This window comes from Oryx dammah, unplaced genomic scaffold (genome assembly GCF_014754425.2).
Source record: "Oryx dammah isolate SB20612 unplaced genomic scaffold, SCBI_Odam_1.1 HiC_scaffold_19, whole genome shotgun sequence".
NCBI lineage: Eukaryota > Metazoa > Chordata > Mammalia > Artiodactyla > Bovidae > Oryx > Oryx dammah.
Genome location: NW_024070203.1, coordinates 21,955,022 through 21,968,565, shown reverse-complemented (window position 1 = coordinate 21,968,565; position 13,544 = coordinate 21,955,022). Strand labels below are relative to the sequence as shown.

Here is a 13,544-nt window from a genome sequence, read left to right as displayed (position 1 = left end):
TCGCATACCGTCCTAGTTGGCACAGAGAGGGGTTGGAAATGGCCTTCTGGATTAGAGGCTCATCCTTTTCATTTGTTCTTGTGTGCTTCCAACCTCTTTGGCAACGACAGAAGTGAGAAAATTACTCCGGCATTCAGTGTGCTGTGTTCTCAAATGCATGAGCTTGGCGACAGAAATAGCCTGATGACATGTGTGGCATGCACGGGTAGAGCTTCACTGTACTTCAAGTCTTTGCTTTCTCTCTCTCTCTCTCTTTTTTTTTTTTTTTGATGTGGACCATTTTAAAGTCTTTATTGAATTTGTTATAATACTGCTTCTATTTTATGTTTTGGTCTTTGACCTCAAGGCATGTGGGGTCTTAGCTCCTTGACTAGGGATTGAACCTGCATTCCCTGCACTTGAAGGTAAGGTCTTAACTGCAGGACCATCAAGGAAATCCCTCACCTCTTTCCTAAGAGAATGGATCTCCACCTTGGTTGTGCATAAAAACATCTGGGGAGCTTTTAAATTAGGTCCACACCCTGGCTACGCTGCAGACCAAACTACATCAGAATCTGGGAAGTGGGATCTGAGCTTGGCTATTTTTTAAAAGCTCCCCTGATTCCAAAGCTGAGTCAAGGTTGAGAACTACTGCCTTGAGGGGACTCATAAAATGTTACAACACAGAAATCTCTCTTGATTTTGAAATTGAGGAAAATTACATCCAGAGAGGTCAAAAATTCTCAAAAGGCTAGGTAAGAGGGAAGGCAAGATTCAAATCCAGGTTTTTTAAGTCCAAAGTCTGTGTTTTGATGTCTCATAAGAACTGGAAAACCCTGTGTCACTATTAGGTGATGGTGGAAATTAGAATGGAATGAAACAAAACAGAAGGGTATATTCCTGATATAAATATTTAGTAAGAAAGAAAACTAAGCAATGAGAGCATCAGATTGCATCATTATGACCTTTTGGGAATAAGCTTTTGGGAGAAGTAAATAACAGCTATTTCCTATAAACTGTAAATTTGCTGGCAAATACCTTTGAATACGCAAATGCATGCATGCTAATTAAAAGTGAATCATCTCAGTGCCTGATTTAGAAATTGGAACAAATACTGGACTAAACCTAAAGCAGAGCTATTTTGAGCAATTTGGGCTATAACCAAATATTCTGATAGGATGTCGACAATGGTATTTCTAATACTATTTGGACGGATATTATTCTTTCTGGAAGAGCAATCTATGCATAGGCTCATCTTTGTGTTGGCCCCATGCAGTGTGTAAGAATCAGAGCTGAGAGGTGTGGGGACACAGAGATCGATAAATTCCAGTTCCTACCAGTCCAAATTCGACTTCAAGAGAGGAGCACTGGCACAGAAGGGATAGGAAGGGTATTCACGAGAGGTTCAGGACCGGCAAACACCCTTAGCTCAAGTACTAAAGAAGGTGATGGAAGAATCAGTCCTCTAGAAATTGAGGTGAGGAAAGGGGTGATACACAGGAAGAACCTGACCCAGAAGATTTTGATAGGGAAAGGAGGTCTGTTCAGTAACACTTACTGAAAACCCACTTGTACTAACTTGGAAAACACTTCGGCAAACACTTAGGCAAACACTTAGGCATAACACTTAGGTTATGTGATCTGATATCTGTGATATCATCATTCCTGACTTTCAGCTGTCCCTTCCTTAGGATCTTTGGCTGCTGACTTTATTTCTGGCAATGATACAAAACCAAAAGACCAAGAGGGAGTTTTTAAAAAAAAACCAAAAAACCCAAACCCATTATGGGCAAAAAAATCCAGGGCCTCTGGGACTTGTATCTTTTTTGAACAATGTAAGCAGAGATGTCTGTCATTCAGCAGCGTATCCTCCTTTGCCTTCTGGGGCACTGTGCCCTCTGGATCTCCTCCATCTCTGTCATTCTGGCTCCACACCCTCCCTCAGCAGGCTTTCTCTGACTCCTGACTTCAGCTTCTGTCCCTGGGCCAAAGATTTCCAAATTTCTCTGAGATCTCTCTGCCTGCCTTCCACCTGGTATGCCAGCTGCCTTCAGATCTATTTGCTCAGATGTTTCTCTTGGACGTCATCTCAAGCTTAATACGTAAAAAAGAAACTCACATCCTCTCTTCACACCCCCTCCCTAAAGCAGCTTTCTTTCCCAAGTTGTCTCCTGCTCTTCCAGCCCCATCCGTTTCCTTACTCCAAACTTTGAGTTACGTAACTAACATATGCCTCACTTTTGCTCCCAAGTCAGCAGACAGCAAATGCCAGGGAGTCTGCTTCTGCAGTAAGATTCAGCCCTTTCCTTTTCCACAGCCACCAATACTTCCTTCTGTATAAAAATTGAGGTCTCCCCTCCATGGTTCCTCTGCCATGCTGTCTGGTCCATAGAAAAGCTGTTCCTGATCATGTAATGATATTGTCCTTATAAAAAACCTAGATTCTTAAAGGAAAAGTTCCACATTTGCATGTAAAGTTGTTCAGTAACTAGTTCTATTGTACTTGCTTTATTTTTATATCCGTTGAATAAATATGTATTTTATTTACATAGTTGTTAAATTAATATGTTTTAGATGCTTTTGAACTGTGGTGTTGAAGAAGACTCTTAGAAGTCCCTTGGACTGCAAGGAGATAAAACCAGTCAATCCTAAAGGAAATCAATCCTGAATATTCATTGGAAGATTGATACTGAAGCTGAAGCTCCAATACTTTAGCCACCTGATGCGACAAGTGAACTCACTAGAAAAGACCCTGATGCTGGGAAAGACTGAAGGCACGAGGAGAAGGGGATGACAGAGGATGAGATGGTTGAATGGCATCACTGACTCAATGGACATGAGTTTGAGCAAGCTCCAGATGGTGAAGGACAGAGAAGCCTGGGTACTGCAGTCCATGGGGTTGCAAAGAGTTGGACAGGACTGAACAACAGAACAACAACAAGCCCCCCTACTGTGCGCCAGGCTGGAATACAGACATAGGAACCAAATATGGTTTTTGCCATTTTCTGAAATGTGTACAGTCCAGTGGTGGAATATAAGCATGTATAAAAGTTTAATTAGGATTCAGTGAATAAACTGCTACAGTAAAGTGAAGTGAAGTCGCTCAGTCGTGTCCGACTCTTTGCGACCCCGCGGACTGTAGCCCACCATGCTCCTCTGTCCCTGGGATTTTCCAGGCAAGAGTACTGAGTGGGTTGCCATTTCCTTCTCCAGAGGATCTTCCCTACCCAGGGACTGAACCCAGGTCTCCCGCATTGTAAGCAAGACACTTTACCGTCTGAAAGTCTGGGCAAGGTATCTGGGAACAGGAAAGATATTACAGATGCTAAAAATATGCAGCAAGGCTTTGAAAGAAAACCAAGTACTTGGTAATCTGGCCTTTACCGTTAGCAAGAAACAGTCTCCTACATACAGATTGTACACTCTCCTCTCATCTACTTTCCTGACTCACTTTAAATTGCCCTCTACCCTCCCCTAGTCTCTTTAAGAGCTGTCCAGGTCTTTGCTAGTTCAAATTTTTTTTGCTAATTCTGCTTTTTCACAAGTCCACCTCAAGACAAACTTCCCTCAAGCCCTGCCCTCTCTTATCTTCACCTTTCTCCTTTCCGTACTGCACATCATTTCTTAACCAGAATGTTGGCACTACCCTCAAAGACAAAGAATTTCAAAGTTAAATATATACTTGAATCACTCGCATGTGTGATTCATCGGGTTTAGGTAGGAAGGCAGGAATTCGATTTTTAATAGATTCCCAGGTAATTCAGGCACAAGAAACAATCCTGAGTCACTTTGAGAAACACCGTTTGAGACCCCTGTGGGTTTCCTATTTCTTTCTCCACATAGGCTGTCCACTCCTGTAAGGACTAGCAGAGCATATGTGGGTTGCTGAAGGCTCTGGGCTCCAAGTACCAGCTTAGGCCGTTGACAATTAGATACATCAATTACCAGTGACATTCAGAGAGTCAGGAAAAATGACTCAGTCAAGTGGACAGAACCTCTGTCTCTGGAGGAAAGTAACTCCAGAGGCATGAAATCTCTCTGAAAGTCATCCGAGGAGCAAGAGGAAATTACATTTTCTGTCCTCTCAAAACAGACGCAGCCATCGCCCCGGAGGACCTCCGGGCGTCTCAAATAAATCACGCTTCCAGAGAATACAGGACGCACTGCAAGTTCAAGGGCTTAGAAGAGAAAAACCCTACAGGTACTAGATGCATTCATTCAAGGCCATCCTGCTTAGCTCATAACCTCACGCTGTTGCTGCTGCTGCTAAGTCGCTTCAGTCGTGTCCTATGGGGTCGCACAACCTCATAAACAGGTGCAACTGCTAAGAAAAAAATTGTTGCTAGTGCACCTCGAATAAGGGTTCGTGAAAACGAATGTGACTCAAACCACTCCTTTTTGACAATAAAGCGAAGTCTGAGGATGCCCAAAGCGCTGCGCAGTTCTCCCGCACGTCCCCAAGTACCCCCATGCCGCCCCTCCCACCTCCGAGTGCCACCGCCCTGCGGGGGGGAGGGGCCGGGAGTCGGCGACGTGCTGACGTCAGGGCGTGGGGACGCCCCGGCGTCCTCCGGCGTGGGACTGCGCAGGCGGGGCCCCGCTGCTACCCGCTCCGCCTGTGTGGTGGCGGAGGTCTGTGTTGGCTCCCTCGGCCTTTCGCCCTTCGCCTCGTCCCGGCCTCCGCGGCCCGGGCGGCTGGCCCGTCGTGATGCGGTCGGCGCGCGCGGCGCGGCCCCGCTGAGGCTCGGCGCGGCGGCGAGCGCGGCTCGGTCACCATGCCTACCCGTGAGTGGCCGCCCGAGGGCCGGGCCGGGCCGGGCGGGGAGCGTTGGGCGCGCACTCCGGGAGTCGCCGGGCCGGGGAGTGCCCGCGACCGGCCGAGTTCGTTTCGTTTGGGCTTAGGGTTCCCCGGGAGTGGGCGGGCGGAGGTGGTGGCGGCGCGGGAGCCCGTTGCACGGAGCGGGAGACCGACGCCCGAGCGCGCAGGGCGCCCGGCTTCGGAAGCGGCAGAGCTGCCAGAAGCCAGCCCCGTAGGACTTCAGAGTCCAGCAAAGCGCAGGGACTTCCTGCAAAGGCGGAGAACTCACTCCCCATCGCCATGGCCTCCTCACTTCCTCGAGGACGGGCGTCGCCGGTGGGGACGCCCCAGCCTCTGCCGGAGCGCTTGCCCACGACGCCCGAGCCCCGGCAAGCCTGGATTTTTCCTCTGAGACACGTCCTGCTGGTTGAAGTAGGCGCACTCCTTGGGAAACTTTGTCAGGCTCGGGTGCCCCGTGGTGTTGGACCACCGGGCTTCCGATCCACCGGGCAACCGGTTGGAAAAGGAGGGTTTAAGGTCTCCCTCCCTAGACACGTTGAATAAGGCTCCCGGAGCTTGGGCCCCGGAATCTGTGTCCTCCGTGTTAAACGGAAGAACCCTGAAGTTTGACAATCGCTGGACAGTTGGGGAGGCATTTTGGGCAAACAGGGTGTATATACTACAACACTGCCAACGACCAATGTTTCAACGAGCCCAGAGCATCACCAAGTAGTGATTCTTTAAACCCAGGGGCCTGGCTTAGGTATGTGTCGACTAGGGTAGTTCCAGGTTTTGGACGCGGAGGAAAAGCATTGATGATGATTGATTTGAGAATTTTTTGGGGGGTAGGGCTCTTGTGAGCACGGTATTTCATAATGTGGAATCCTGAAACACTTGGCAGCATGTTTCCAGTTAGCTCCTCTTTCTTAGAATTCATAACGTTTCCTAACTGTCCTTATTTTTGTAGACATATGGGACACTGGATTTCCAGGTCAGCCTCACATGCTGCTTTTGTCCAGTGGTGGGTAAAGAGGCATTATCTCCTGATACTAGAAAGGTTTATATAACGCTGTTGCATATGTTTAAACAGTCTTGATGTAAAGATGACTAACAACTTCTCCTGTATGTTTGGATAAGGTGGGTTTTGTCCTCTTAACACAGATTTCCTAACCTTGATCTACTTGGGTTTTGTATCCAGTATGCGTGTCAGCAGGCTTCCCTGGTGGCTCAGTGATAAAGAATTTGCCTGCCGATGCAGGAGAGGTGGGCGCCATCCCTGGATGGGGAAGATGCCCTGGAGGAGGAAATGGCAACCCACTCCGGTATTCTTGCTAGGATAATCCTGTCGACAGAGGAGCCTGGTGGGCTGCAGTCTGTGGGGGGTCGAAAAGAATTGGACGCGGCCGAGCACGCACACGTTCATATGTCAGCAGTTTATATTTAATTTTACTCAGCCCGACTGGAGGAATATCCTCATCACTGTTATTGTCAATTTATTGTTCCTAAATTCATGTTCATATTATTCAGTGAATTAGCACTGTGCTAATCTACACTCCAGTATTCTTGCCTGGAAAATCCCATGGACAGAGGAGCTTGGTGGGCTTTAGTCCATGGAGTGGAAAGAGTGGGACATGACTTAACAAGTAAACCACCACCATGAATCTACTTTCTTAGAAAGCAAAGGGTGGGGAGGGGATACCTTTCTTGAAAATTAGGACTTCAAGTGGAATTTATTGGTAAAGTGGCAATTATTGTTATTTTTTATTATGTTTTAGGGTTATCTAGCTTCATAGAATGGACATGGGAAACGTTTGTTTGTTTTCTTAGTTGTGTGATTTACAATGCAAAATGACACAAGGATGAGCCATGGTGTACTTTGCAGAGTTAAGAATACAATATTCATGACCTGATTGGAAGGAAGTCAACTACTTGAGTTGTCTGTCATTGTTAATATTTATTATGGTACGGTTTCTGTGATTGATTCAAAGTATGATACTGATTGGTGGTACCCATGTGAAGTCAGTTGTGTTTCTAATTGCCTTTTTCTCTCTTTTTGTGACCAGAACCACAAAGATCGCTGGGATAGTACAGTGGACGTTAGTACCTCTCAGAAATTCTGCATGTAGAATAAGTAATTTCTGCAAAATCATTATTTTGTTTAGGGACTTTTTAGGAACACCTACCCACCCCAATAAGCGAGTGTGTTTTTCTTTTTGGTGTCAGGCAAGTTAAGAGGCTCATGTATATGCTCAGCTAGTTAATCCTTAAGGGTTTAGTGAAATAAATGTAATGCTTTTCTGTAAAATGAAAGTGTTGGAGATGATCACTAGGGTCTTTTCAGACTCTATAATTCTAAGTCAAAGAATTTTTCTATTTCTGCTATTTCGTTGCTTACTTGGAATGTTGATTCTCTCAGTCATCGAAACTGGAATTGGTGAGTAGAATCTAGTGGAACATGGCACGCCTATGAAGGCAGAGTGACAGCGTGTCTCATGAATGTTAGCAGTCACATCATCAGAGTTATTTAGAAGATCCAAAAAGGTCTTTTTCAGAAAGCAGCTACCTGGAAGGGCGTCTGACAGGAAGTGGCTGCAGCACAGGAACAATTCTGTGGTCTTGTCACTGTATTCAGGCAGTAGTTTGCAACAGTCACTAAGCACAGATTTCAAGACTGTCTCACTAAGCGGTCTTTTCAAACCTACAACCCTGTAATTTGTCACGTCGTTTTTCTAAAGGCCTTTATTTCGTCGTCCTCCACTCCAAGGACCATTAAGAAACATTTTGATTGTGAAGATTTTCCAAATTCTGAATCAGAGTTTGAGTGGAAGACATGTTAACGCTTCTTAATTCCGGTCGTTTTATTTATTTTATTTTGTGTATCAGGAGACTGGGACTCAGTGAGTTTCAGTAACTTGCCTAGAGTCAGATGGAGTAAAACCAGGACTTGAACACAGATCTGGGGGTTGGGTTGGGGTTAGGGTTCCTATCCATAATCACAATGAGCATAGATAATGTTTATTTTTCTATAGCTAAGCTGATAATAGTTTATCTTTTCAAAAAATGTCCTCTGGAGTTACACTAAGGCAAAAATGGTCTTGGCCAAAATTTACATCAGATATGTGTGAACTTATAAAAATATTTAGCAGTTTTGTCTTTGCTTCTGTCTTGTCACCAGAATCTGAGGGAAGAATACTGGGGATCCCAGTGGTATGCTAGGTAGATTTTTGGTTATATAAGTATAGACATAAAGTTTTTAGTAAACTACTTATATGAAAGGGACCCCTTAGCCGACAGATAACTTGTCTTGAAACAGTTGAGTAAAATGTCCAATTGAATGTGCTCTTTTTTAATATATGAAAACCTATTGTATATTGGCTAAGGGAAACTGCAGTCTTAATCATTCTATGCTGTACTTTCAGTGATTATTTGTGGTTAATGTGCTCTTTTCTCATTTAGATCGGCATTACTATTTGGCCACATGTGTTAGGCTGTGGTAATATGGTCCATCCATGTTTGGTTTTTTCCCGTTGATGAAGTTAATTATATTTGACTTATTTTTCAATCCATTCTTTTGAAATAACTGCAGAATATAGATGAATTGTGATGTGGAGGATGAATGCTGTTTGTAGTGTTTTTGTTTAGAAACATAAGCAAACTTGACCTGCACCTGGTGTGTGAGCATTCTGTTTGTTCCTTCTCTCTCCCTGCCTGCCCCTCACCCCCTTTTCTCTCTCTCCCACCCAGCACCTATATATCTTGTCAGAGTTACAGCTGAAGAGTTCTCTTTCTCACAGCGACCTTTGGCCTGATACTGTTTGGGTTACTAGCAGAAGTCATCTGTCCCCACTCATGGGGACGTGGGGCTGCATTGAAGATAATATAGGTGGTGGGAGATGAGACTGGAGAAGGAGGAAGGAGTCAGAATTTGCAAGATTTAATATGCTGTGCAACTAACGTGACTGAAATTGTCTTCCAACTGTCACACTTACAGGCAGTGGCTGTTTTGTAGGCATGTTGGCAGTTTCCAACTTACTGGTTACTTTACAAAAACTTAAAATTTGCTCTTAGTAATAGAAATTGTTTATGGAATGTTGATTGTATACCAGGCAATATACTTTGTGCTTTACAGGAATGATCTTATTTAATTGTCTCCCACATTGAGGAAGGTCCTATGTGACCAGTTACAGAAACAAAGAGATTGGCTCAGGGAAGTCAAGTAACAGCCTGATGCCACTAAGTGTGGAGCTGGATGCCTGTGACTTTGCAGCGCTCTGCTCTGGGTGCAGCAGCAGTGGAACCTACCATCAGATCCTATCAGTTTCTTTTAACACGGTTTCTTCTGTTTAGCACTCTGCCTGATCACATCATAGGTACTTGTCAATATTGACTAAAGGAAGAAATTCGAACTGGAGTCAGAAAAGTGCTTCTTAGATATTATAACTTGAAATAACTTTTTTCCCCATAAAAACTGTTCTGAAAGGTTTTATAGTTTATGATTAGATTCTTAGCAGGACTGTCTGAAATACTTGCCAGGCCTGAGAGAAAGAATACCAGTGGAGGCCTGCAGACGTACTCTAAGTCGGGGTTTCTCAGTTTTCGCTCTGTTGATGCCCTGGGCTGGATCTTTTTTTGTTGGGTGGTCTCGGTCTGTCCGGTGCATTGTGGTTTATGTTGCAGTGTCTCTGGCCTCTCCCCACCAGAAGCTAGTTGTAGTCCTTGCTCTCCTAAAGTGTGACAGCCAGAAATGTCCTCAGACACTGGCACTTGTCCCCTTCGGGGGCACTGTCCCCAGGTTGAGAACCACTGGTCTAAATACTGAATGTTACTGACCACGGTCTGCCCACAGCCTGGCCTGCTTTCCCATCCAGGGCCCTGCAGTCTGCTCCCTAGAGATGACCTCAGGCTGCAGGCCCAAGCGGCCTACAGGCCCAATCCAGGGAGCTGTGACCTCTTGGGTCAGGGCAGGCTCTTTCCTGACCCTGAAGTGAGATTGGTGTGTCACACTTCTCTGGGGAACCAGAGTAAGCAGATTCCCTCCGCCCAATCCCTCACGGTTCCATCTCAGGAGTTTGGTCCACTTCTGAGCCCCTACCAAAGCCATCCCACCAGAGTAGGGGGCAGGTAGGAGGAGGAAGCCCAACTTCTTGGGGAGACTCGATCTGCCCAGACTCCCACTTGGGGTGATTTGGAGGGGACAACTTTACAGAAAAACAGCTGCTGCCATCTCTCTGGTTTTTCAGGATGTGATTTTCAGTATAGTCTCTGTCCCCTCTGCTGCCCACACGTGCTTCTCTAAAAGAAAAGAATACTCTGTCTTTTGGGAAGCAGAGGTCCTTTGTCCCTGAGTCAGATGAAGGCACTAATTATTAGGAGAAAGCATCTTTTACCTATTGTATAGCCTAACTTTGGTATGGAATGATCTGAATACTGGGTGGGTGTTGACAACTACATAAGTTCATACTGTCTGTATGGGGGATGGAGAGGTATAGGATAGAAGTATTATAAAAATCTGGCTAAAGATTTGAAGAAGGATTCAAAGTTAATATCAATTATAAGAGATTAGTATTTGCAGTATTTACACAAATCAGAGAGCAAAATACCATCAGCCTTCCATGGTTAAAGCACACACCTATGCTTGTCAACGTCTGAGTAGAAATGATTGATCAAGGCTTGGGGAAAGATGATTCATTTTCACTAATAAACGTTAATTAAAAACTGAAATCATTCGGAGTTTGTCGCATTACCAAAGATACAAGTTTTAATCACTTCTTTAGCAATAATAGGCGAAGGTGGTGGTGAGGTACAATAGAAAAGGCAGAACTTTATTTTTTATTTATTTATTTTTTTTAAGGCAGAACTTTAAATTGGTACAACTCTTGAAAAGTAATTTGTCAGTATTTTATCAGGTGCTCTGATAATGCGTTTACTCATTGACCCAGTAATTTTACTGTTGGGAATCTATAAGAAATGATGAAAAACATAAACTGCGCCAGGATTTCTGCACTGAGATGTCACAGTAATATTGGTAAAATAGTAAAAACCCAGAAACTTTAATATTCAATCATGGGGAAGTGGTGCAAATTGAATATAGAACATCCTGGCAAAAAAAATACCATACAGCCATTAAAAATGGTACTTTTAGAAGCACTGGGTTTATAAATTGTTTTTATTTTGTGTAATTTATGTTTTCCAGATTTTCTACAGTTGGCATATAGTCCACAACCAGAAAAAAGAATGCTTAAGATTTTTATAACTTTAGCATAATTTTTTCAAATTTTTCATAATTTTTTACAAAACCTAAATGAAACAAAATATTGCCATGAACTGGTTCTTCCTTTAGCCCATAGAAAAGAATTTGGGTAACTGATGAGATAGTGTCCATTGGGTGTGTATGTACATTTATGGCTTAGGGAAATAGCATATTTACTGTCTGATTGCTCTTGCTATTCAGTTCACTTCAGTCGCTCAGTCGTGTCTGACTCTTTGAGACCCCAGGAATCGCAGCACGCCAGGCCTCCCTGTCCATCACCAACTCCTGGAGTTCACTCAGACTCACGTCCATTGAGTCAGTGATGCCATCCAGCCATCCCATCCTCTCTTGTCCCCTCCTCCTCCTGCCCCCAGTCCCTCCCAACATCAGAGTCTTTTCCAGTGAGTCTACTCTTTGCATGAGGTGGCCAAAGTACTGGAGTTTCAGCTTTAGCATCATTTCTTCCAAAGAACTCCCAGGGCTGATCTCCTTCAGAATGGACTGGTTGGATCTCCTTGCAGTCCAAGGGACTCTTCAAGAGTCTTCTCCCACACCACAGTTCAAAAGCATCAATTGTTTGGCGCTCAGCCTTCTTCACACTCCAACTCTCACATCCATACATGACCACAGGAAAAACCATAGCCTTGACTAGACGGACCTTAGTCGGCAAAGTAACGTCTCTGCTTTTGAATATGCTATCTAGGTTGGTCATAACTTTTCTTCCAAGGAGTAAGCCTCTTTTAATTTCATGGCTGCAGTCACTATCTGCAGTGATTTTGGAGCCCCCCAAAATAAAGTCAGCCACTGTTTGCACTGTTTCCCCATCTATTTCCCATGAAGTGATGGGACCAGATGCCATGATCTTTGTTTTCTGAATGTTGAGCTTTAAGCCAACTTTTTCACTCTCCTCTTTCACTTTCCTCAAGAGGCTTTTGAGTTCCTCTTCACTTTCTGCCATAAGGGTGGTGTCATCTGCATATCTGAGGTTATTGATATGTTAGGTGATAGCAAATGTTTATCATGCTGTTTTATTTTGAAAGGAAGGAAAAATAATTTCTGATCTTTTAGGTGTTGTTTTCGGTTGTGAAAACCTGAAAGGTTGAGATGAACCACTTTGTGTGACTTCAGTTTATCAGCAATTTGTAGGGTTTTCCCCGAATGATTGTGTGTTGTAGAATGAGCACAGTTCTGTGGAAGTATCATCACTGAATGAATGTTGGCAATCCCTCCTATGATTAATATGTCAGACCTGTCAAAATTCTTTCATCATTTCTATCTGCCAGGTTTGCTCCACTCTTGAAATGAGCCTGTTCTCACATATTCTTGAAATTCAGCAGGAGCTACTATCAATACTAATACTCCTCTTTCCATGTAGGCTGTCATAGTCTCCCTTCTGCGTATTATTAGACAGCATGATTCTAATTTTATTAAAGAATCACTACTCAGGTTTTTTTCATTGTACCTCTGCATGAAGAGTTTGCTCTGTTCTAAAAATAGGCATTAAGCCTTTTGCTCTGTAGTCTTCAGGAGGACTTTCATTCTCCCCAATGCTATTATTTTGGGTTTTATTCTTGGTGAGTTATTCAGCTGTATCTTTTTGTTTTCATTACCTGAGCTCCAGGGTATTTTTGCTACACTAGTTTGCTGGCTAATTCTAAGTGTTCTTCATACCCCTGCTATTTAATTGGCTTTTTGAACAGCTGTCTTGGCTACTCGTTACAAAGTTCTCTGTGCTGTAGTTGCACTGAAAATGAAATGTAAGATGTTCAAGTTTGCCATAGTCAATTCCTGGGGCCTTATAAACTTTGCAGCAGGTGCCAGCTTGGAAGTCATAAGGAGTGGTCTGTTTATGACATACGTTGACTTATGAACTTAGTTATAAGTATTTTTATTAACTATTTGATCCGTTAAATGGGACAGGATAATAACTCTCGGGGAGATATAGATGCAGTTGACTTTATGTCACTGTGCTTTAGAGGTAGGAATGACTTAATGACTGTGTGATTGGAATCAGAATCGCTACTTGGATTGTGGCCTTTATTCCACCTGGTTCCAAAAGGGCATCCGCAGTGGAGGGTGCTCCAGGCACATGCGTAGTAACTGAAATCTGGGGTCTGGGTCTCGGTGGGTTTTTCCCATTCTCTTAGCTGGCTGCACTGCGTGAACTTCAGGGGCCCAGTTTCCTTTTCACTTCACAGCCCGGAACAGAAACAGACTTAAATGATCTGTTCCCTGCTGCCTTTTCCCTTGGTTCCATCCTGCTGCTTGGCGTGGTCTTCCAAGGATGGGAGTGCCTTTGGCAAGCTGCCACAGGTTTGTCTTAGAGCACCGTCTTTTTGAAATGGAAGAGCTTGGGTCCAGGAGTCTGGGGAAAGAAACATGGGCGTCTGCCCCAGGTGGGTCTGTTGGTATTAGCTTTACTACAGTGCCATCCCCGGCACAGTGTTCCCGTGTTAGCTTCTGAGCATTACATGTTGCTCTTGATCCGTGTTGGAGTCTGACACAGGGCAAGTTTGA

General features: G+C 44.2%; 1 protein-coding gene across 2 annotated transcripts in view; it reads left to right on the top strand.

Moving 5' to 3' along the window:
• The first annotated feature begins 4,495 nt into the window (after positions 1-4,495).
• Positions 4,496-13,544, top strand: part of EFR3A (EFR3 homolog A) — an 83,683-nt gene continuing 74,634 nt past the window's right edge. Inside the window, exon 1 of one of the 2 annotated variants that reach the window (XM_040262120.1) lies at positions 4,496-4,764. In XM_040262120.1, coding sequence (XP_040118054.1) covers positions 4,755-4,764 — 10 coding nt within the window. In that variant the 5' untranslated portion in view covers positions 4,496-4,754. The remainder of the gene's footprint in view (positions 4,765-13,544) is intronic. The other variant, XM_040262121.1, reaches the window with a different exon arrangement.